General features: G+C 42.6%; 1 protein-coding gene and 2 pseudogenes across 5 annotated transcripts in view; 2 read left to right on the top strand and 1 right to left on the bottom strand.

The window, feature by feature from the left end:
* Positions 1 to 390: 390 nt before the first annotated feature.
* On the bottom strand, positions 391 to 2,760 carry LOC112919243 (RNA-binding motif, single-stranded-interacting protein 2 pseudogene; annotated as a pseudogene).
* On the top strand, positions 2,707 to 5,377 carry LOC140599006 (SUMO-activating enzyme subunit 2 pseudogene; annotated as a pseudogene).
* Positions 5,378 to 12,820: 7,443 nt separating this feature from the next.
* The window catches only part of RTTN (rotatin), a 143,049-nt gene continuing 134,020 nt past the window's right edge, over positions 12,821 to 21,849 (top strand). For 3 of the 5 annotated variants that reach the window (XM_072758079.1, XM_072758080.1, XM_025997730.2), the window contains exons 1-7: positions 12,821 to 13,165; positions 13,499 to 13,686; positions 15,289 to 15,466; positions 16,302 to 16,391; positions 18,635 to 18,725; positions 20,305 to 20,419; positions 21,310 to 21,460. In XM_072758079.1, the coding sequence (XP_072614180.1) occupies positions 13,120 to 13,165; positions 13,499 to 13,686; positions 15,289 to 15,466; positions 16,302 to 16,391; positions 18,635 to 18,725; positions 20,305 to 20,419; positions 21,310 to 21,460 (859 nt within the window). In that variant the 5' untranslated portion in view covers positions 12,821 to 13,119. The remainder of the gene's footprint in view (positions 13,166 to 13,498; positions 13,687 to 15,288; positions 15,467 to 16,301; positions 16,392 to 18,634; positions 18,726 to 20,304; positions 20,420 to 21,309; positions 21,461 to 21,849) is intronic. The other 2 variants (XM_072758082.1, XM_072758081.1) reach the window with 2 other exon arrangements.

Raw genomic sequence — 21,849 nt, 5'->3', positions numbered from 1 at the left:
TCCTGGTTAGACCTCTAAAGTCTGGGAGCATCAGCATCTCCAATAATTTATTTGTACCAGCATACCTCAGAGATATTGTGAGTTCAGTTATAGACCACACTATTACTTGTTGAACAGGAAAGAGTAGACCTCCGTGGTCTGAGGGAGCATCCATCTCACTTGCTGTTGCTGGCCGCCATTCTCAGCTGAAACACGGGAAGAAAGCATAGAGGTGTCTTGGGAGATGTGAGTTCCTGCATAGTGGCAGCCCTAGGCATGTAGGGCCTGTACTTCTGAAGGAGAGGTGGCTATCTGCTAGGTAAGAGGTCCCATCACGGAGGCAGGCTGGAGAGAAATGGGGTGACCCATCCCTAGTGGAAGAACTGAACCTGAAGGCTGCATGAAGCATGATTAGTGGTGCATCCAAGATGGGCTGAGTACTTGTAGAGGAGATGTCTGAGTTACTTTCTGATACGAACACACGGAAGATGGAAGATATGGGGACTGTGCAGACTGAGCAAGCTTCCTGTTGGGAATGATGTTATAAGGAGCTGGGTAAAACCCACCCTGAAGAGCTGTGGTGGGGTCATAGGTCAAGGCTATTCCTTGGCCAGACTCATCAGTTTTGCACATATTTTCCTTGGTTCTGTCGTTTCTTTGGACCACCATCAGCAAATTTGCAAAGCAAGGGATCAAATGGAGCTGGTACTCCAGCAGATGTCTTTTTTTTTTTTTAAGATTGTATTTATTTATTAGACAGAGAGAGAGACAGAGAGAGCATGTGTGCGTGAGCAAGGGGGAGGGGCACAGGGAGAGAGAGAATCAGGTTCCTCACTGAGCCCAACATGGGGCTTAATCCTTATACCCTGGGATCATGACCTGAGCTGAAGGCAGAAGCCCAATTGACTGAGCCACATAGGTGACCCCAGAAGGTGTCTTAATATACTTTCCATTAAAGTGGCTTCATACTTCTTTGCAGACTCCATCCTTTCAAAGCCAACCCCTCTGCTGGTCCCACTGGTATCTCGGAAGATTTGAGGGGAGACAACCTGGCCAAAGGCCTTCAGCATCCCCTCAAGTTTTTGCTTATCCATTGATAGTGGAAGGTTTGATATTTATAAATTTGTGGGGTCCTGCTCCTGTTGCTTTGTCATCTGTGCCTGTACACCACTGGCTTTCAGAGCTGTTACAGCTTTCTATGCTGTTGAAGGACTGTCAAAGTCCACAAAGCCATAGCCTTTGCATTTCTTCCTGCTCTTGTCCAGTATGACCTTGGTGGTGACAATCTTCCCATATGACTGGCACAATTTGACAGGGTCTTGGTCAGTAGTGCTTAGTTGCAATCCCTGGATATAAGAAGTTGATTTTGCTCAGCTGATCATTTCCATTAGTCCCACTGCTGTTGCTAAGGGTACTATTGCTTGGACGAGGTGATGCCATCTGCTGGGACAATGACACATATGGCTTCTTGTTTTTGTTAACAGCCACAGGTTGAAATCCCAGGCCTACAAGGCACTGATAATATCATTTTCTCTTTAATGTAAGGGAGCTGAACCTTTTCATGTGTATAGCGGCCATTTAAATATCTTCTTTGAAGAACTGTCTATTCAGACTTTTTGCCCATTTTTAAATTGGGTTATTTGTCTTTTTATTGTTGAGTTGTAAAGATTTTTTTAAAAAAACATATTTTAGGTAAGAGATCCTTATTAGATAGATATATGGTTTGCAAATGTTTTCTCCTACTCTTGGCTTGATTTTTCACCTTCTTGGTAGTGTCTGTAGAAGCACAAAATTTAAAGCTGTGATGATGTCCAAAATACTTTTTAAAATTTTTGCTTGTGTTTTTGCTGTCATGACTAAGAAACCTTTGCCTAATTCACACTCATGAAAATTTATGCCTATGTTTTCCCCCCCAGAATTTCATAGTTTTAAGTGCTTGAATTTAGTACCTTGATTCATTTTGAGTTCATTTTGTAAATGGTGTGAGTTATGGATCCAGATTCATTCTTTTGCATGTGGCTATCCAGTTGTCCCATTTGTAAAAAAAAAAAAAAAAAAAAAATGTTCTTTCCTCGTCAAGTTGTGTTGGCACATTGATTGAAGTGACTGATCACAAATGTGAATGATTATTTCTAGACTTTCAGTTGTATTCCATTAGTGTATATGTCTGTCCTTATGTCAGTACCACACACTCTTGAATATTGTAGCTTTGTAGCAAGTTTTGAAATTGGGAAGCAGAAGTCATTCAATTTTTTTCTTTTTTTGAGATTACTTTGGCCAGTCTGGTTTCCGTAATTTTCACATGAATATAAGACAATAATAACTATATTGTTTCCATATGGATAAGCTTGTTAATTTTACTAGAAAGGTAACTTGGTATTTGATAGAGATTGCTTTAAATCTGTAGGTCGATTTGGGGAGTATTGCCATTCTAACAATACAAAATCTTCCAATCAATGATACAGGATGTCTTTCTATTTATTTAGGTCTTTTAAAATATCTTTCAATGATATTTTGTAGTTTTCCATGTAGATGCCTTATATTTGTGTTAAAAGTTTTCCCAAGTATTTCATTCTTTTAAATGTCATTGTAAATGTAATATTTTCTTAATTTAATTTTTAGTTTGTTTATTGCTAGTGTAGAGAAATAGAATTTGATTTTGTATATTGATTTTGTATTCTCTAACCTTGCTAAAGTCTTTCCTTCGCTCTAATAGTTGCTTTGTGGGCCGCTCAGTTCTCGCGCCTCCGCCTCCGCCGCGGCTCGTGGTCGTCCCGCCATGGCACTGTCGCGGGGGCTGCCCCGGGAGCTGGCCGAGGCCGTGGCCGGGGGCCGGGTGCTGGTGGTGGGCGCGGGCGGCATCGGCTGCGAGCTCCTCAAGAACCTCGTGCTCACCGGCTTCTCTCACATCGACCTGATTGATCTGGATACTATCGATGTCAGCAACCTCAACAGGCAATTTTTGTTTCAAAAGAAACATGTTGGAAGATCAAAGGCCCAGGTTGCCAAAGAAAGTGTACTGCAGTTTTACCCGAAAGCTAATATCATAGCCTATCATGACAGCATCATGAACCCTGACTATAATGTGGAATTTTTTCGACAATTTATATTGGTTATGAATGCTTTAGATAACAGAGCTGCTCGCAACCATGTTAATAGGATGTGCCTGGCAGCTGATGTTCCTCTTATTGAGAGTGGAACTGCTGGTTACCTTGGGCAAGTAACTACCATCAAAAAGGGTGTAACTGAGTGTTATGAATGTCATCCCAAACCTACCCAGAGAACTTTTCCTGGCTGTACAATTCGTAACACACCATCAGAACCTATTCATTGCATCGTTTGGGCAAAGTATTTGTTCAACCAGTTGTTTGGGGAAGAAGATGCTGATCAAGAAGTATCCCCTGACAGAGCTGACCCTGAAGCTTCCTGGGAACCAATGGAAGCTGAAGCCAGAGCCAGAGCATCTAATGAAGATGGTGACATTAAACGTATTTCCACTAAGGAATGGGCTAAATCAACTGGATATGATCCAGTTAAACTTTTTACCAAGCTTTTTAAAGATGATATCCGGTATCTGTTGACAATGGATAAACTGTGGCGGAAAAGGAAACCTCCAGTTCCATTGGATTGGGCTGAAGTACAAAGTCAAGGCGAAGAAACCAATGCATCAGATCAACAAAATGAACCCCAGTTAGGTCTGAAAGACCAGCAGGTTCTAGATGTAAAGAGCTATGCCTGTCTTTTTTCAAAGAGCATTGAGACTTTGAGAGTTCATTTAGCAGAAAAAGGGGATGGAGCTGAGCTCATATGGGACAAGGATGATCCATCTGCAATGGATTTTGTCACCTCCGCTGCGAACCTCAGGATGCATATTTTCAGTATGAATATGAAGAACAGATTTGATATAAAATCAATGGCAGGGAACATTATTCCTGCTATCGCTACTACTAATGCAGTGATTGCTGGGTTAATAGTATTGGAAGGATTGAAGATTTTATCAGGAAAAATAGACCAGTGTAGAACGATTTTTTTGAATAAACAACCAAACCCAAGAAAGAAGCTTCTTGTGCCTTGTGCACTGGATCGTCCTAACCCTAATTGTTATGTATGTGCCAGCAAGCCAGAGGTGACTGTTCGACTGAATGTCCACAAAGTGACTGTTCTCACATTACAGGATAAGATAGTGAAAGAAAAATTTGCTATGGTAGCACCAGATGTCCAAATTGAAGATGGGAAAGGAACAATCCTAATATCTTCAGAAGAGGGAGAGACAGAAGCTAATAATCACAAAAAGCTGTCAGAATTTGGAATTAGAAATGGGAGCCGGCTTCAAGCAGATGACTTCCTTCAGGACTACACTTTATTGATCAACATCCTTCATAGTGAGGACCTAGGGAAGGATATTGAATTTGAAGTTGTTGGTGATGCCCCAGAAAAAGTGGGGCCCAAACAAGCTGAAGATGCTGCCAAAAGCATAACTAATGGCAGTGACGATGGAGCTCAACCTTCCACGTCCACTGCACAAGAGCAAGATGATGTGCTCATAGTTGATTCAGATGAAGAAGGTCCTTCAAATAATGCTGACATCAGTGAAGAAGAGAGAAGTCGCAAGAGGAAATTAGATGAGAAAGAGAATATCAGTGCAAAGAGGTCCCGCACAGAACACACAGAAGAGCTTGATGATGTGATAGCATTAGATTGAACAGCTGCCTCTAAACAGGACCCTCTTACTGCAGTAGGTCATCTGGGCAGAACCAGGTTATTTGTTACGTCCTTTGTTCCAAAGGGAAAAAATTGACACCAGTGACTCGAAGATGATTCTGCTCCTTTGGAAAGCATTCATTTTGCTAGAACAATTAGAAACATTGCGGTATGCGGTATTGAAAGTAGGAATATAGTTTTAAAGCCCTTTGAACAAAGTGTGTGCATAACCAGTCATGAGATGAAACAACACAATGCATGTTGCCTTTTTAATGTAAATACCCTTAGGTATCATTTAACAGTTTTAAAATATTGTGGTTTAGTAAAGTTGATACCTGGTTATAAATATTATGCCTTTATTTTTGGTTAGAAGAAGAATTATTTTTAGCCTAGATCTAACCATTTTTCATACTCTTAACTGACTGAAACAGATTCAAAGAAGTATCAAGTGCTATGCATTGAAACGTGTTTTTAAATGTTACCTGGCACTATGTATATTACTGTAAAACAATGTTAATTTACTCAAGTTTTCAGCTTGTACTGCCTGGTGTGTCTGTGTAAGAAGCCAATTTTGTGTATTGTTACAGTTTCAGGTTATTTATATTTGATGTTTTGTAGAACTCAAATACGACTATACTGTACTTATGGACCAAATAAATGGCATCTGCATACTTGTTATAAAAAAAAAAAACAAAAACTAATAGTTGCTTTGTGGATTCCTTAGAATTTTCTACATGTAAGGTCAGGTCAATTGCAAATAGAAATAGATTTACTTTTCCTTTCTAATCTGGAATGTCTTTTATTTCTTTTTCTTGCCAATTACTCTGAATAAAACTTCCAGTACAATGTTGAACAGACATGGTGACAGCAGACATCCTTGTCTGCTTCTCCACATCTACAATTAGGACCCCCTATTTATTAAGTTGTGCAAAGAAAGCAGAGTTCAAATCTGTGTTGCTTTGCTATTTGAAGTGGAACATGAATATACCTTGTTTCAATTCTTCTACTTTAAAATGACATAAAATATTTATTACTTTTCTATTTTGGTTTCGGGAAGATGAATTAGAATTTGACAATCCCCTTAAAAATTAAATATTATGTAAATTCATAGGACAAAGTTATGGAACATGATTAGGGAAATTCTTAAGTAGGAGATGAAGCCTTTAACCACAACCATTCTTCCCTCTTAAATATCAGAATTATTGGGGTGTCTGGATGGCTCAGTTGGTTAAGTGACCAACTCTTGATCTCAAGGTCTTGAGTTCAAGCCCCACATTGGGTTCCATTATGGGCATGGAGCCTACTTAAAAAAACCTATATATATATATATACATATATATACATATATGTATATATATACACATATATACACATATATGTATAAAGGAATTATAGATGAATTATGAATTGTTCATTATATATGAATTATTAATGAATCATGACCTTTTTAAAATTTTTATTTATTTATTTAGAGAGAGAAAGCATGCATGTGCACAAGGGGGAGAAGAAGAGAGAGAGGAAGAGAAACAATCTCAAACAGACTCCCTGCTGGAGTGCAGAGCTCGACACTGGGTTCAATCCCATGACCCCGAGATCATGACTTCAGCTGAAATCAAAAGTTGGACAGCCCAAGTGACTGAGCTATCCAGGGGCCCCAAATCATTATCTTCATTCTTGAGTAACACTGGGGTCCAGGTGACTTTCTGGAAGGCACGCAGAATGTATGCCTGCTCTGGGGACCACGAATAACCTTCCCACATCTGTTGGTGAGAGTCCTTTTATTTATGAATCCTGCTAGCGTCCTCTTTTTATGTTGTCTTGATAAATAAATTAATGTCTCAACTAATACAAAAGTAGCTTGCAAAAGGATTTCTCCTTTGGGTCAAGAATTTCTTCCTTCTGAAAAAATGAGGAAAAAAAGTTCAGAGAACTCTGTTTCTTCTGGAAATTGTATCTGGGTATGGCCCTATAAGTAGCTGGAAGGCCCTCTGCCTGTGGGGCCTCCCACAACGAGCAACAAGAGTGCATCTTGGGTCAGGTCCCTCTGATGAATGGAGCTACCTTGTGGTTATGCACGCAGGTAGTACTGATATATGATATAATATTGCATTTGATTCATACAAAGACAGTTATTTCAGTCCATTCAAGCTACTGTAACAAAATACCATAGTCTGGATGGGGATGGCTTATAAACAATAGAAATTTATTTCTCATGGTTCCAGAGGCTGGAAAGCCCAAGATCAAAGCGCTAACAAACTCAGGGTCCAGGGGAGCCTAGGTGGCTCAGTCAGTTAAGTGTTTGCCTTGGGCTCTGGTCATGATCCCATGGTTCTGGGATGGAGCCCTGCATCAGGCTCCTTGCTCAGGGGGGAGACTGCCCCTCCCCCAGCTCATGCTCTCTCTTATAAAGAAATAAAGAACAAACAAATAAATAAAATCTTAAAAAAAATTCAGAGTCTGGTGGGGACTAGCTTTCTGGTTCATAGATAGCACTTTTTTTTTTCCTGTATCTTCACATGAGAGAGGGGAGGGAACCATCTGGAACATCTTTTATAAAAGCACAAACCCCATTCATGAGTCTTCAGTCTTATGGCCTAGTAACTTTCCAAATGTCCCACGTCCTAATGCCATCACAATGGGGATTATATTTTAATATGAATTTTGAGAAGGGGAGGACACTAAGATTCAATATGGCAAAGAGGCAGCCTCAGGTTTCATGGCCACTAAAATAGCTGTAATTTGTAGCAAGTACCCATCATGGAGTTCCTGGGATAAATGCTTTCCCTGAGTTATCTCCTTTGGGCCTCACACTGTGGATGCTATCTTTAACCCCAATTTCTACCTGTAGAAGCTGACATTTAGTGGCTATAGGGGCATCAGGGTCTTTCCCCCTACCCAAGATTCTTTCTCACCCACTTTATGTTAATCCCACCCCTTTCCTTAGTGGAAGTCTTCTGTCCAACTCCTTGTAACTCTGGTGCATTTATAATACCTTGCCCTGTAGTTCAGGGTGTGGGAGTAAGTGACCTAGGATCAGGCAATCTCGTAATGACTATCCTGATGGGATTTCCCACCATGGATTTTATATCTCGATGTTGGGAGAAAGATATATTCTTTTTTCTAGGGTCACTATATGGGAAGATGGAAGTCTGGACCATACTCCTGTCTTGCCCTATATATTGGGAGAATCCTGCCTGTTGTACAAAAGAATGAGACAAACATACTAAGAAAAGCAAAAGTAAGATGCTGAGAAAAAGAATATTAATATTTTTTGAGTCTCTGAGGCCAGATCCTTTTCTAGCAAAAGGTAATAAATTACTCATTTTTGCTAATTTCCTTGAGTAAAAGTTATATCATTTGCAACCAAGAAAGTTAATTAGCTTACCCATAATTATGCAATCAAGAAGGTCGCAAAATTGGTTTTAAATCTATGTCTGGCTCCAAGTTTGTGTTCTATGTAATACTTTTTTTTAGCTTATATGAACATGAACCAGATTTTTAAGTTCATCAAGCAATATAAATAAAGGGTAGGAAATGCATATGATCACAACTGACAGACCTACTGTACATTAACCCCAAGTATTAGAATTCATGTTCAAATTGTGAGGAAGAGAAAAATGACACCATTTTTCCAAGAAAAAAAATAAAGCATTTCTTTCTCTCCTAGAATAAATCACCAGAGAGAGTAATATGAGTTCTTAGGAGAGTAACTGAATATTTCCTGTGACTTTGAGTATAAATGCCTTCATCTAAGCCAAATGATCCAGTATAGCAGACTGAGGCAATGCCTGCCAGAGATTTGTGACCATGGCTCAAAGGTTGAGGAGTGGTTGATAATTAAGTGGAGCTCAAAAATTAGAATTTTATCTGTGCCTCTGGGGACACATGTTTTTTTTTTTCTATAATGTTGCATGGTTTGTGATAAGCAGATTCCAACATACTATATCTCTACTCTTCATTCCTTTCCCAATCCATGCACACACTGCCAGTTGAGTGCCTATCATTTATAATCAGGAAAAATTCAACATTTAAAAAAAATGTATTTATTTATTCATGAGAGACACAGAGAGAGAGAGAGAGAGAGAAGAGAGAGAGAGAGAGAGAGAGAAAGAGAGGCAGAGACAGGCAGAGGGAGAAGCAGGCTCCATGCAGGGAACCCAATGTGGGACTCGATCCCGGGACTCCAGGATTACCCTCTGAGCCAAAGGCAGACAGACGCTCAACCGCTGAGCCACCCAGGCGTCCCAAATTCAACATGTTTTTATTATAAATTAGCATTTAAATAAATATTAAAAAACTATTGTAAGTACAAGTAGAGAATTACAAGTACACATAATACAGTTCTCTATACATCCACACAGATATCTATTGACCATTTTTTTCATTTAAAAAACTTAATGTCGAAGTTCAAAATTACAAAAGTCCTAGCTGCTGACTGGGATATAGTAACAGTAAAAATTAATAACTAAAGGAAAGACTTGATGATTAAAAACCTCCTCCTAAGTAGATCTTGGGTGAAATTGAAAGTATCAAAACAGCAGTTTCAGAATGGTTGAGAGTTCTACCCATAGTTAGAAGATTATTAATTTAAATTCATGATATATAATCAAAGCTTTTCTTAGATGTGGATTCACGGAATTCGCTATAGATAAATAAGAAAGAATGAAGACAAACAACAAAACCTTTAGCTCAAGAAGTGAGAAGTGACTGCAAAATAAACCTAAGAAAGGAATAAGAAAGTTACTGATAATAAGTAAAAGTACAGTAAATACATTAGAGTGTGAGTATTCTTTTTTGCAGAATAAATTGAAGATTGATTCTTTGGAGAAAAATTGACAAATCAATACTTGGTCTACTAGAAAAATGAGACATAATTGCTTTGAATGTAATAGCAGGATGTAGTGATTTTGTCTAATTATTAAAATAATACACACTTAACAACTATAAAAATTAGAAAATAAAAGCAACATAAACAAAACCGTTTTTGATGGATGGCTGCCTACTAAACATACCATGGTCATGGTTGATCATTTCCAAAGTGTACACAGATGTCAAACCATGTTGTACATCTGAAACTGATATAATGTTAAATGTCCATCACACCTCATTAAAAAAAGAAACCGTTTGTTTCATTTTTGACCTCCTCCCTCTTACTTGCAACATGCCTGTTTTAAATTATAGTTGATCCCCGAACAACACAGGGTTTTGTTGTTTGACCTTTGTGCTGTCAAAAATCCACATATAACTTTTGATTCTCCAGAAACTTAACTACCAACTACTGTTGACATGAAGCCTTATGGATGAGAAATTGTCGATTAACACATACATTGTATATTCTAGGTAATATACAATGTATTCTTACAATATAGGCTGCTACGGAAAAGAAAATGTTAAGAAAATCATAAGGAAGAGAAAATACACCTACAGTACTGTACTATATTTATTGAAAAAAAATTGTGCGTAAGTGGATCCAGGTGGTTCAAACCCATGTTGATCAAGAGTCAACTGTAATTTATTTTTCTCCCACAGTATTATCATCCCTTCCGCACTGACATCCTCAATTTCTCATCATCTCAGACTTTCGTCTTAGAAATATCTTTGAAAAGTTATTTCCATGATTTCTCTGAACTGTCATGTGTATTTTGACCTTGATACTTGAAATCCTCAACCACAGCCTTCATGCTTGGATAACTACAGAAGCCTCTCAGCTGGTATCACTGTTTTCGCTTTTTGGTCCATTTGGCACAGGATCCATCAAGAGCTCTTACCTGGGAGTTGAAGAATGCAGCCACTGTTAGCATCTTGGCCGTGGAGGCTGGGGTATGGGCTAGTGGAACACTGGTTAAGTATCCACATTTCTTTTTCCTTCCACTCTTCAATTTCCTACTTCTGTCTTCCATTCACCAGAGAGGGACAATGGAGAGTAACCAGCCTGCTAGCAGCCCCTTTACTTCCCTATCTTCCTCCCAGAGGTCATTTGTCCACATAGTATCGCTCTTTCCTTGACCCTGACAGACCCATTCTGACTCTTGCTTTGCATGTACTGTTTCCTCTGGCAGGAATTCCTTTACCCCAGGTCTTTGCCTGGCAGACAAAGTCCTACTTACCCTTCAAGATCCAGCTCAAATATCCCCACTTTCTAGCCTACACACCTTGCAGAAGCAGCCAAGTCCTAATAATGGTACAAAGAAAATGAAGGTCAGGCCCTCAACCGGCCACTTACTAGTTGATGTGATGGTGGGTGAGGAACTTCTCTGATTTTAAGCTCCTTTTTTTTTGCAAAATAGGAATGGATATTATGCCTGCCTTGACATCCCTGCCAAGGGAAATTAAAAACATCCATGAGAGAAAATGCTCTCTAAAATGCAAATCCTTTTACACACTTAAGCCAACCATGGTGGCGTTCAAATATTAATTCATACCCCTACCCCGCCCTCCCCCATTTTGTTTTTCTACACCCTTTTTTTCCCTCTCTGTTCTTTTATTTCCGCCTGCCTTTCTTTTTGTGACTTGCTTGTTTATAATGCCCCTGGGTATCCAAGGACACTGCTTGCTTTTGCAGGGACTTGTACAGGTAAGGAGGGGAAGCGCTTTTAGTTACAAGGGGGGGTGGGGGGTTGTGGCTGGGGTGGAAAGCCCACCCACCCCAACTTTGCATTGTAAGCTGTAAAGTTCTAGGAGACGAGAATTCCGGTTTTTGATCCAGGTGCGGGGGTGTGCAGGCCCAGGGCGGGTGTGCAGGAGTGTGTGGGTGTGTGCAGGGCCAGAGCCGGTGTACAGGGCAGAGCAGATGTGTGGGGCAGGGCGGGTGTGCAGGGCAGAGCAGGTGTGCAGGGCAGGGCAGATGTGCGGGGCAGAGGGTGTGCGGGGCAGAGCGGGTGTGCGGTCCAGGGCGGGTGTGCGGGGCAGGGCGGGTGTGCGGTCCAGGGCGGGTGTGCGGTCCAGGGCGGGTGTGCGGGGCAGGGCGGGTGTGCGGGACAGGGCGGGTGTGCGGGGCAGAGAGGGTGTGCGGGGCAGAGCAGGTGTGCGGGGCAGGGCGGGTGTGCGGGGCAGGGCGGGTGTGCGGGGCAGGGCGGGTGTGCGGGCCAGGGCGGGTGTGTGGGGCAGAGCAGGTGTGCGGGGCAGAGCGAATGTGCGGGGCAGAGCGGGTGTGCGGGCCAGGGCGGGTTTGCGGGACAGAGCAGGTGTGCGGTGCAGGGCGGGTGGGCGGGGCAGAGAGGGTGTGCGGGGCAGGGCGGGTGTGCGGGGCAGAGCGGGTGTGCGGGCCAGGGCGGGTGTGCGGGGCAGAGACGGTGTGCAGGGCAGGGCGGGTGTGCGGGGCAGAGCGGGTGTGCGGGGCAGAGAGGGTGTGCGGGGCAGAGAGGGTGTGCGGGGCAGTACGGGTGTGCGGGGCAGAGGGTGTGCGGGGCAGGACGGGTGTGCGGGGCAGAGCGGGTGTGCGGGGCAGAGGGTGTGCGGGGCAGGGCAGGTGTGCGGGGCAGAGCGGGTGTGCGGGGCAGAGCAGGTGTGCGGGGCAGAGAGGGTGTGCGGGGCAGAGAGGGTGTGCGGAGCAGAGCGGGTGTGCGGTGCAGGGCGGGTGTGCTGGCCAGGGCGGGTGTGCGGGGCAGGGCGGGTGTGCGGGCCAGAGCGGGTGTGCGGGCCAGGGCGGGTGTGCTGGCCAGGGCGGGTGTGCGGGGCAGAGAGTGTGTGCGGGGCAGGGCGGGTGTGCGGGGCAGAGAGGGTGTGCGGGGCAGAGGTTGTGCGGGGCAGGGCGGGTATGCGGGGCAGGGCGGGTGTGCGGGCCAGGGCGGGTGTGCGGGGCAGAGAGGGTGTGCGGGGCAGGGCGGGTGTGCGGGGCAGAGCAGGTGTGCGGGGCAGAGAGGGTGTGCGGGGCTGAGAGGGTGTGCGGGGCAGAGCAGGTGTGCGGGGCAGAGCGGATGTGCGGGGCAGAGAGGTTGTGCGTGCCAGGGCGGGTGTGCGGGGCAGGGAGGGTGTGCGGGCCAGGGCGGGTGTGCGGGGCAGAGCGGGTGTGCGGGCCAGGGTGGGACGTGCCAGGACCCCGCAGCCCGCGCGTTGCAGCCCGCGCAGGGAGGCCGGAACCCCAGGAAGGGCGGGGTCCTTGCCGGGCCCGGAATTCCGGGAGGGAGCACCCATGGGCGAAGACCACAACTCCCGACGTGCACCGCGGCCGGGCGGGTTCTACTGCCTGCTTGTCGCCTGGTTCTCTCCAGTTCTTACGACAAAGACGCTTGTCTAGGAATTGCGAAGTAGCGATTACAGAGAGACCGTAAGCTTCTGTTGGAGGCGCTGGGCCTCGCCGCCGCTGACGGGAGGCGTCCCGTTCGTCTGGTGGTTGTGTGCGGTTTTGCGGAACTCACAGCCCGACCGCCCGGGTTTCCATGGGGACAGTCATTGTAGACGGACGCTGTGGCGCGGCGGTTTAATTCTCCGGCGGCGGCGATGGAGCGGGACGACTCGGTCTTGACGGGGCTCATCAGGAAACTCGGTAACAGGCTGAGGTGGCCCTCGCCCCCCGCCCCCTGCCCTCCTGTCGAGGCCACTCGCTGTGAACGGCCGGGTAACTTTTTGGAGGCCGGGCCGCCGCGAGCTGGCTGCCCCTGGTCCCGACCTGCCCGGGGCGCCCCCCCCCCCCCCCCCGCCCCCGGGACCCCGGTCGGCCTCGGCGTGAAGTCAGCGCCCGAGGGCCCGGCGCCGGCCAGCGACCCGCGCGCGGTGGTTTGCTCGCCCCCCGCGCCCGGTGCCCCGTCGGTGCCTGGGGGGTCGGGTGAGCCGGGGGCGTCCCTGCCGCGGGCAACAGCCTCGCGCGGTCCTTTGACAGGGCATCAGCTGGCGGAGATCCGCGAGCGCGCGCTGCGGAGCATCCTGTGCAAGCTGGAGCTCAGCCTGCTGCGCTGCGAGGACGTGGTGCAGGACAAGCCGCTCTTCCTCCGCCTGCTCGCCTGGTTCAGCTTCCCGACCGTTCCCATGAAGGAGGAGGTTCTCAGCCTGTTGAACAGATTGGTGAAGGTGGGCTCGTCCTCCAACCGCGGCGGGCGCCACCCGGGTGGCGAGGCCTGATCCGGGCCGGGTCGAGCCCGCCTTGGAGCCCCGCCATCGAGCCCCGCCTCGGAGTCCCGCGGGGAGCCTGCTTCTCCCTCTGCCTGCGGCTCTCTCTGGGTCTCATGAATCAGTAAATAAAATCTAAAAAAAAAAAAGAAAAGAAATCAGAAGAGCGGGTGTTTCGTAGTCGTTTAACGGCAGCCTTTTTTGAAAGTTAAATAATTCGAACTTTTTTTTTTTTAAACAACTGGAGCTGTTGGATTTGAGTTCTGAGTGTAATGCTCACCTTCCTCTTCTCTTATTTCTAATGTTGAAGCTCCCACATTGTCTCTACTGAAATAACTCCCGCGTGCTGGTGTGTTCTGATTTTTGCAATCCTTTTTGGAAGTTGGTATTTGTCATTGCGTTTTTCTTTGTGTTTTGCTTTGCATATTAAAAGTTACATGTGTCTGTATGAAAGAGGACATGTTAACGTTACAGACCATGGTTAATGAATATGGAATTGCATTTTTTTCCTTTTCTTATTCTTTTAAAGATGTTATTTATTTATTTGAGTCGGAGAGAGAGAGCACGAGAGAGCGAGCGCACAAGCAGGGGGAGCAGCAGGCTCCATCCCAGGACTCTGAGATCATGACCTGAGCCCAAGGCAGATGCTTAACCCACTAGCCACCCAGGCGCCCCTGAAATTGTGTGTGTGTGTTTTTAAGATTTTATTTATTTATTTATTCATGAGAGAGAGAGAGAGGGAGAGGCAGAGACAGAGACACAGGCAGAGGGAGAAACAAGCCCCATGCAGGGAGCCCGATGCGGGACTCAATCCCAGGACTCCAGGATCACACCCTGGGCTGCAGGCAGGCACTAAACCACTGAGCCACCCAGGGATCCCCTGAAATTGTATTTTTTCATACCTGTTTTTCAGATTTGTGTACCTCAGCCTGTCTTGAGAGTAGTTGTCAGGGTCAAATGTCAGAAGTGCAAGTGTGATCTTTCAAAACTGTAAGTCACTATGAGTCCTAAGATTTATATGACTTGGGCATTCTTTGGCTGGAAGTAGGAAAGGATAGGGTGAGAGTCAGAGGAGAGAGGTGGTCCATTGAATAAGTAACATTTTACAGTGTGCATGTCTCGTGCTCAGCGTCTGGGCTTTTCTCTCCTAAATGTTATCACATGGTTTATGTATGTCTCTGAATCTATGTATTGTACATGGAAGCTCTTTACTTTTGGGTATAGGAATGCAAGATTCATTTTTTTTAATTTAATTTTATTTTTTTAAAGTTTTTATTTATTAATCATGAGAGACATGGACAAAGGCAGAGACACAGGCAGAGGGAGAAGCAGGCTCCCTATAGGGAGCCTGACATGGGACTCGATCCCAAGACCCCAGGATCAAGCCCTGAGCCGAAGGCAGACAGATACTCAACCGCTGAGCCACCCAGGTGTCCCAAGATTTATTTTTCATAAAAGGAGCATTTAGTATACTAAAAATAATTTCATGTTTTTCTTGCTGTAGAATAAAGTGTAGAAATGTTGATATATGGAGTTATTCTCAAGACTCTTTTCTTCTTTCAGTATCCCCCAGCAGTCCAGCACTTGATTGATCTTGGTGCTGTCGAATTCTTATCTAAACTTCGTTGTAATGTGGAGCCAAATCTACAGGCTGAAATTGATGGCATTCTGGATGGACTTTTTATTCTTCCTTCAGTAGATGCTGCACTATATTCTGCATCTTACCAAACCAAACAAACTGGTAATTCATTGGAATCAATCTGTTGCATTCTGTTAAAATAGAAATATATTGGTTCTAGTGGTTAATTCTAAGGAAAGGGATCTTAGGTTAAAATAAAAAAGATCCTCTCACCCAACTTATTTTTCTCTCATTAACTTACTTACTTGAGCTTGACCTTTTCCCCTTTTTCTACAGTTATTCAGAGGAGGATACATACGTATTTATTGCTTTTTTTTTTTTTTTTTTTCTTTTTGGTAAAGGGGCCTAAAAGATGCCAGAGATTTTCTTTTCCTTAGGCTAGTTTGACAGATTATTCCTACGACAGTAACAAATCTTCAACAATAATAGTAATAACAATACTGTGTTCCCATTATTATTGCAACTGAACTGGTGTTCATCAATCACATGTCACAATCCCATGTGACAGAGAATCATCAAAGATATTGAAAGATAGTGCCTGACTACTTTGTTTCCGACAACTTTTTCCTTAAAGATGTTAATTAAAGTTGAAGTAGTCAGAAACTACCTAATAAGAGTAAGAGGGTGGAGGGAGATGGACTAAGGATCCTCTTGAATAAATACTTTGTAGCAGGTTCTTTATGTACATTGTAGATGTTTTCATTCTAACAAATATTTGTATTTGCTGAACCATAAAAGAGACAGGGAACCCCCTTCCCCCCATTAAAAACGGACTCAGCATTTACATTTTTTTCCTCTGTAGGAAAAAAGAGAGAAAAAAACCTTATTTTTCTAGTTTTTAAAATGATTGAAAAGTAAGTTTAAAATTTGAAAAGAGTAAATTTCACTTTTAGCAAATAAGGAACCATTAATATGGTAATATGTATTTTCTTATCAGAAATGCCACAACAACCTGAAATCTTAATAGGATATTTTCCTAAAGACAAAAGTAATCTCCAGCAGATGGAAGTGTCTCCACGACCAATGGGTGTGTATGTATAGAGAAGTAGATCCTGTTAATCTGGTAAATCAGAAATTAATGTACTTTTCCTTATTGTTCCTTATTGTGGTCAGACTGGAATATTTCAGCACTAAACTGAATGTTTGTTTCCTCAAATTAAAGATACAGAGTTTAAAAGGTAAAATTTTATGTTATTCTAACTGCATTTGAGCAACAGTATAGGAGGGTGGGAATGGTGGCAGTACTCAGGGCTTACCGAACACAGACTTGTGAGGAAATGTGCCATGCACTATATATATATCATGTTAGTTATTCTCTAGCTCACTAAGTGATGCTCTTCATCCAGTTACTCAAGCCGAAGTCTCAGGATTGTTTTGGTTTCTTCATTATTTATTCATTCATTCATTCATTTATCTTTATCCCAGCATCCAGCTAATTGAAGAGTTCTGGTTTAGAGCCTCTCTTGCTCTCCCTGGAATCTCATCTAGGTCTTTTCATGTCTCTGCTCCCATGTCGCCTCCTCAGAGACCTTTCTGAGAACTCTAGCCAGGGATCACTTACTGCCTATGTTTAGTTTTCTTCCTGACGTATATCATGATCTGAAATTACATATTTATGTACCTCTTGTTTGTCTCTGTTGTTAAAAGCTTAATGATATGGGCAGCCCAGGTGGTTCAGCGGTTTAGCGCCGCCTTCAGCGCAGGGCCTGATCCTGGAGACCCAGGATTGAGTCCCACGTCAGGCTCCCTGCATGGAGCCTGCTTCTCCCTCTGCCTGTGCCTCTGCCTCTCTCTCTTTGTGTGTCTTCTCATGAATAAATAAATAAAATCTTAAAGAAAAAAAAAAAGCTAAATGGTAGCTGTGTACACTGCTTTATCCCCAGTGCACAGAACAATGCCAAAAACATATTAGGCATTCAGTATGTATTCTTTGAATGAATGAATGAATCTTCATTGGAGTCCCAGTGAATTTGATAGTTACTATCCCATTTTACTGATGAAGGCACTGAGGCCTAGAAATGATAAAATCTTCGTTCTGGGTGCTGCACTTAGGGAATGATGAAATAAGCATGTACCGAAACAGTTTATTACCTGCACAGTTGAAAATGTTGTGTCCATATCTGCTCATGTCAAGTATTCACTTTAACTCTGTTTGGAAGCTCTCTTACTAAAAAGCTTTCATAGAAACTCTCTGGTTGAATAACTCTTTCTGTAAAAGTTTTGTTAGGCTTGTTAGGCAGCTTTGGTTTGGAAATGGTAGTTTCTTTGTGTTTCTGATTAAGAGGTTTCATTGAGTGACAGTAAGAGACACCTGAAGGGAGAGAGTATGTCCAGGGCTGGGGAGGTGGGCACTTGAGTACAGCTGTTGAAAACATTAGGGATCATTGAGATGGTAATATTTTGTCATGGGAGTTGCAGTTTGTGGATTGATGATACACCTTATTTTGGATACATCTTTTTGTGTGCTGTATGAGTCTGTCCTTCCCTCCACCCTGCCCTTACTTTTCTGTTAGAAAGTAAATCCTGCTTGGATGTTAGCACTTTTGAAAGAAACAACTGTGCTATATTTGTGTGTTTAATAATGCTGTTATCTAAATGCAGAGATTCCGTGCTCTTTTCAAAGCATTTGGCAGAAAGAATATTTGCCACTTGGAAGAGATTATGTAGATACTAGATACAGTTTCTCAGCATTGGCACCTTGTACAATATAAGAGCTGTTAAAAAATAATTTGAATCGGGTAGTTTAAAATTGTTGGTTTCTCAGGTTTCTTTTAATCTTGAGTGCTGAGATTTGATCTTCAACCTTATGGTCTTCAAGTCATTTTCAAAGAAGTTTTAACATCTAATACCACTTAGGATATTTGATCATGAGTAATTAAATATAGTATATGATTATGTTTATATCATATTTAATTTCTACGATTAACGATCTCCAAATGCCAGTTCCTTTTATGTTAAATTTAAGCTTTGTGTTCTGGTTAGCCACAGGGTAAAACAGAAAATGTAATAGAAACTTTAAATGTCATTCGATTGTTTTGTGTTTAATGCCCTTCTAATAATATATGGATTCTCTGTAAATTATGAAAATAGAGCTCTCTTATTTATCCTGTTAGGGAACAGATTTGCAGCTGACCTTGTTTGGTATATTTGAGGTTACTGTAAGATGTAACTTTATTTGAGGGATTGTTTTCAGGGTAAAGCCTTACTTTTTGCATTGTGAGTCTGTCAACATTGTCTTTGATCCCATAAATTTTGCTGTTACATTAACAGTGAATCAGACTGTGAAGTGTTTGAAGTTTTCTACGTTTCCTTGGCTACCCCTGACTACAACAGATAGACATGTTCTCTCCTCTAATGAAAGGTATGGTACCTGATGTGTGTCAGGTTATTTTGGTTCATTTATAGCCATTAAATCTGGTTCCTATTACTGTACATTTTCACCAGGAAAAAAAATACTAAGTGGCTATGAAAGGTAGTAATGGGAATATATGAATGATTTTTCACTGTTTCAAAAAGCAGGCCAGAAAAATTCCTGTTTGCCCTTAACAGGCTCTTAACAGGCTCCACATCTTTTTTTTTTTTTTTTTTTGTGGTTGGAATCTTGTATACTTTTTGGTGGCATGAGTCATCTCTTATTGACCAGATTCTCTGATTACTTATGTCCTTGGCTAATAAAACTGGGAAAAAATTAAACATAAATGCAGTCTTTTTAAAATGCAGTCTTTTTTAGTGGACAGCATATCCAGTGGACAATATAGAGACCAACTTGCTAGAGTTAGGACTAGGTAAACAGCTGGATGCTATTAAATGTTTTTTGATGCTAGCACTTCCTTTTTTTTTTTTTTTTTAAGATTTTATTTATTTATTCATTAGAGACACAGGCAGAGGGAGGAGAAGTAGGCCCCATGCAAGGAGCGGGATGTGGGACTCTATTCTGGGAATCCGAGATCATGCCCTGAGTCAAAGGCAGATGCTCAACTGCTGAGCCACCCTGGCGTGCCATGGTGCTGGCACTTCCAAGGCATCAGTAAATTCTCTTGGATCAACATATTGAAGAAGTGTACAGTATACTTGGGAAAGGGGCAGAGGTGGTTTTGAGGTCAGCTCTGAATCAGGCCTCATGGAAGAGATTATGACTTCTAGGGCACACTTCTGGATGGTGTGGACTGGAGCTGGTCTGAGAGAGGCAGTGTGGATTCTTCGGGTGGGAGGTAAATGATTGCTGAATCCCTAGGTGGGCACATATTACCTGAGGGCTGTCCTCTGTTTGGGATAAGAGAAGAATCCCAGCTTGATTCACTCCACAAAGGAAGAGTGGTAAGGAATTTAATTTCTAGAATTTAACTATATATTTGCTATAATATTTTTTGTCTTACTTTCTAATTCATTTAGCAGATTTCATTGCGTTCTGTGCCCTTTGACTTCTTTGATTTCATTTTGTAGCACTGTTGGATAGTCTTTGCATACAATGGTGGATACCGTGTAGTGCTTGCTCTTGAGTAAGGTCTAGTAGGGGATAGAAAGGCATCAACATGAAGTTGCCAGAGCACCAGTTATAAGCATGTGGAGGAAGGACCTATCCCAGAGTTCTTGATTAGGAAAAAGATGTAGTAGGAAGGCTTCCCGGGAGAAGTGAAGTCTCAGCTGAGACCTGAAGACCTGTTAATAGAATCATTATGCCACTAGGTTACTTAGACTTTGGTATAGATAATTCTTTTTAAAAATAAATAATGAGGGGTGCCTGAGTGGCTCAGTCAGTCAAGTGTCTGCCTTTGACTTGGCTTGGGTAGTGATCCCGGGGTCCTGGGATCGAGCCCCGTGTTGAGCTCTCTGCTCAGCGGGGAGCCTGCTTCTCCCTCTGCCTCTGCCTGCCGCTCTGCTTATTCTCTGTCATGTGAATAAATAAAATCTTAAAAAAAAAATGGTATTTTTTTTTGTAGCTCTTTAAGAAGTAGTAACCATACTTTAATTTGGAACACCTGTGAGCTACTGAAGGATGTTATCATGCAAGACTTTCCTGCTGAAATTTTCCTTCAAAGGCCAAAAATTGTTCAGGTACGTATGCTCTGTAATTGTTTTAGATTTTGAAATAGAGAACTTTTTACAATGAAACAAATTTTGCAAAAGCAGAAGTCAGTCCTTAGGAAGTAATTTACTGTATTTAAAAAATGAAGTATTCAGTTTCTGAAACTTCTTTGAATGGTGGTAGTTCTTCTGATAGGAGGTAGTCTCATTTGACATATACAGTTTGAGCACCTTGAATTTACCCTTTATGAGTCACCTAAATGGGAGAATGGACTTTGGATATTGAGATTGGGCCATAGTAACCCTTCCTAACAGTGAGAATAGCATTGCTTTTTGAGTATCGAGGATAGGTCAGGCAGTGCTAGATGCTGTGGAGATAAGGTCGTAGTGAGCAGTTCAGATGAATTCTTTGCAATCTAGTCTATTGTTTGTACAGTAGAGCTGGGGATCCTGCATCTGGAATCCTGGCATACCTATAGCCTCTAGTAATACCTCAGCACTTCACTCACCATCCCAGGGCTGGAATGCATGCCTCTGAGTGGCAGCTATTACTACATACTATTGCCATTGTCAAAAGACAGCAGAGGAAAAGCTGTTCATTGTCAAAATGTGGCAAAATGAGTTGCAGAAGGCTTGCTGTGATTTTTAAAAAGTACTGTGTAACTTAATGGGGAATAATTCATGTGTTCTTTCAGAATAGCAACTCAACTAACAGATTTTAGATAAAACACTGACTTGTCTATTTAAATTTTATTTTCTTGCTTTGTCCCATCTTCTTGCTTTATGCTAAGTCTGTTTCCATTTCTTGGTCTTAAAAATATTTTGCAAGTTACTTTATTTCCTTTGGTGGTTCATTTGACCTCACTTGAATTCCACATCCATCCTCCCTTGATGACTTTCATTGCTCTTCTTTATTTCAGAGCCTTTTATCTCTGTTGAAACTGGCCTTTGGTGGAGATGGAAGACATCGCCTGGCGTTACAGTCAGTGTCCTGCTTGCAGCACCTGTGCACATACTTAAGAAACAGACTTAACTTTCACCGAGATCCAGGTTTTTTCTCCAGTAAAGAAGGTATTTATGTTTGTTTGTTCATTAGTCATTGATGGTATTTGCAGATTTTTTGAGTATTATATTTACTGTATAAATTTTCACAATATAAACTCCTTATTCTTAAATGTAATCAAATGATCATCTTTGAAAACCAATTGTGTGAATGACAGAACCACTCATAATCCCATCCTCTTTTTTGGTAAGAGCCATTTGCAAGATGTTTTTCTTTTCTCTTAGGCATATAGTGCTGTTGGGAACTAAGAACTAGAATTTTGAGTTCAGCTATTCGTTTGGGACCTTGGGCATTTTGGAAAGTTTTTTGTATTAATAGATTGTTTGGCTTGAAGAATAACAATTTGTATTTTGTTAATAGTTTTTAACCTTTGGTATATTTTACTTAATTTATTTTA

The sequence above is a fragment of the Vulpes vulpes genome, chromosome 5 (assembly GCF_048418805.1).
Source record: "Vulpes vulpes isolate BD-2025 chromosome 5, VulVul3, whole genome shotgun sequence".
NCBI classification, from domain to species: domain Eukaryota; kingdom Metazoa; phylum Chordata; class Mammalia; order Carnivora; family Canidae; genus Vulpes; species Vulpes vulpes.
Note: the sequence above shows the minus strand (reverse complement) of the source record. Positions and strands in the feature narration are given on the sequence as shown.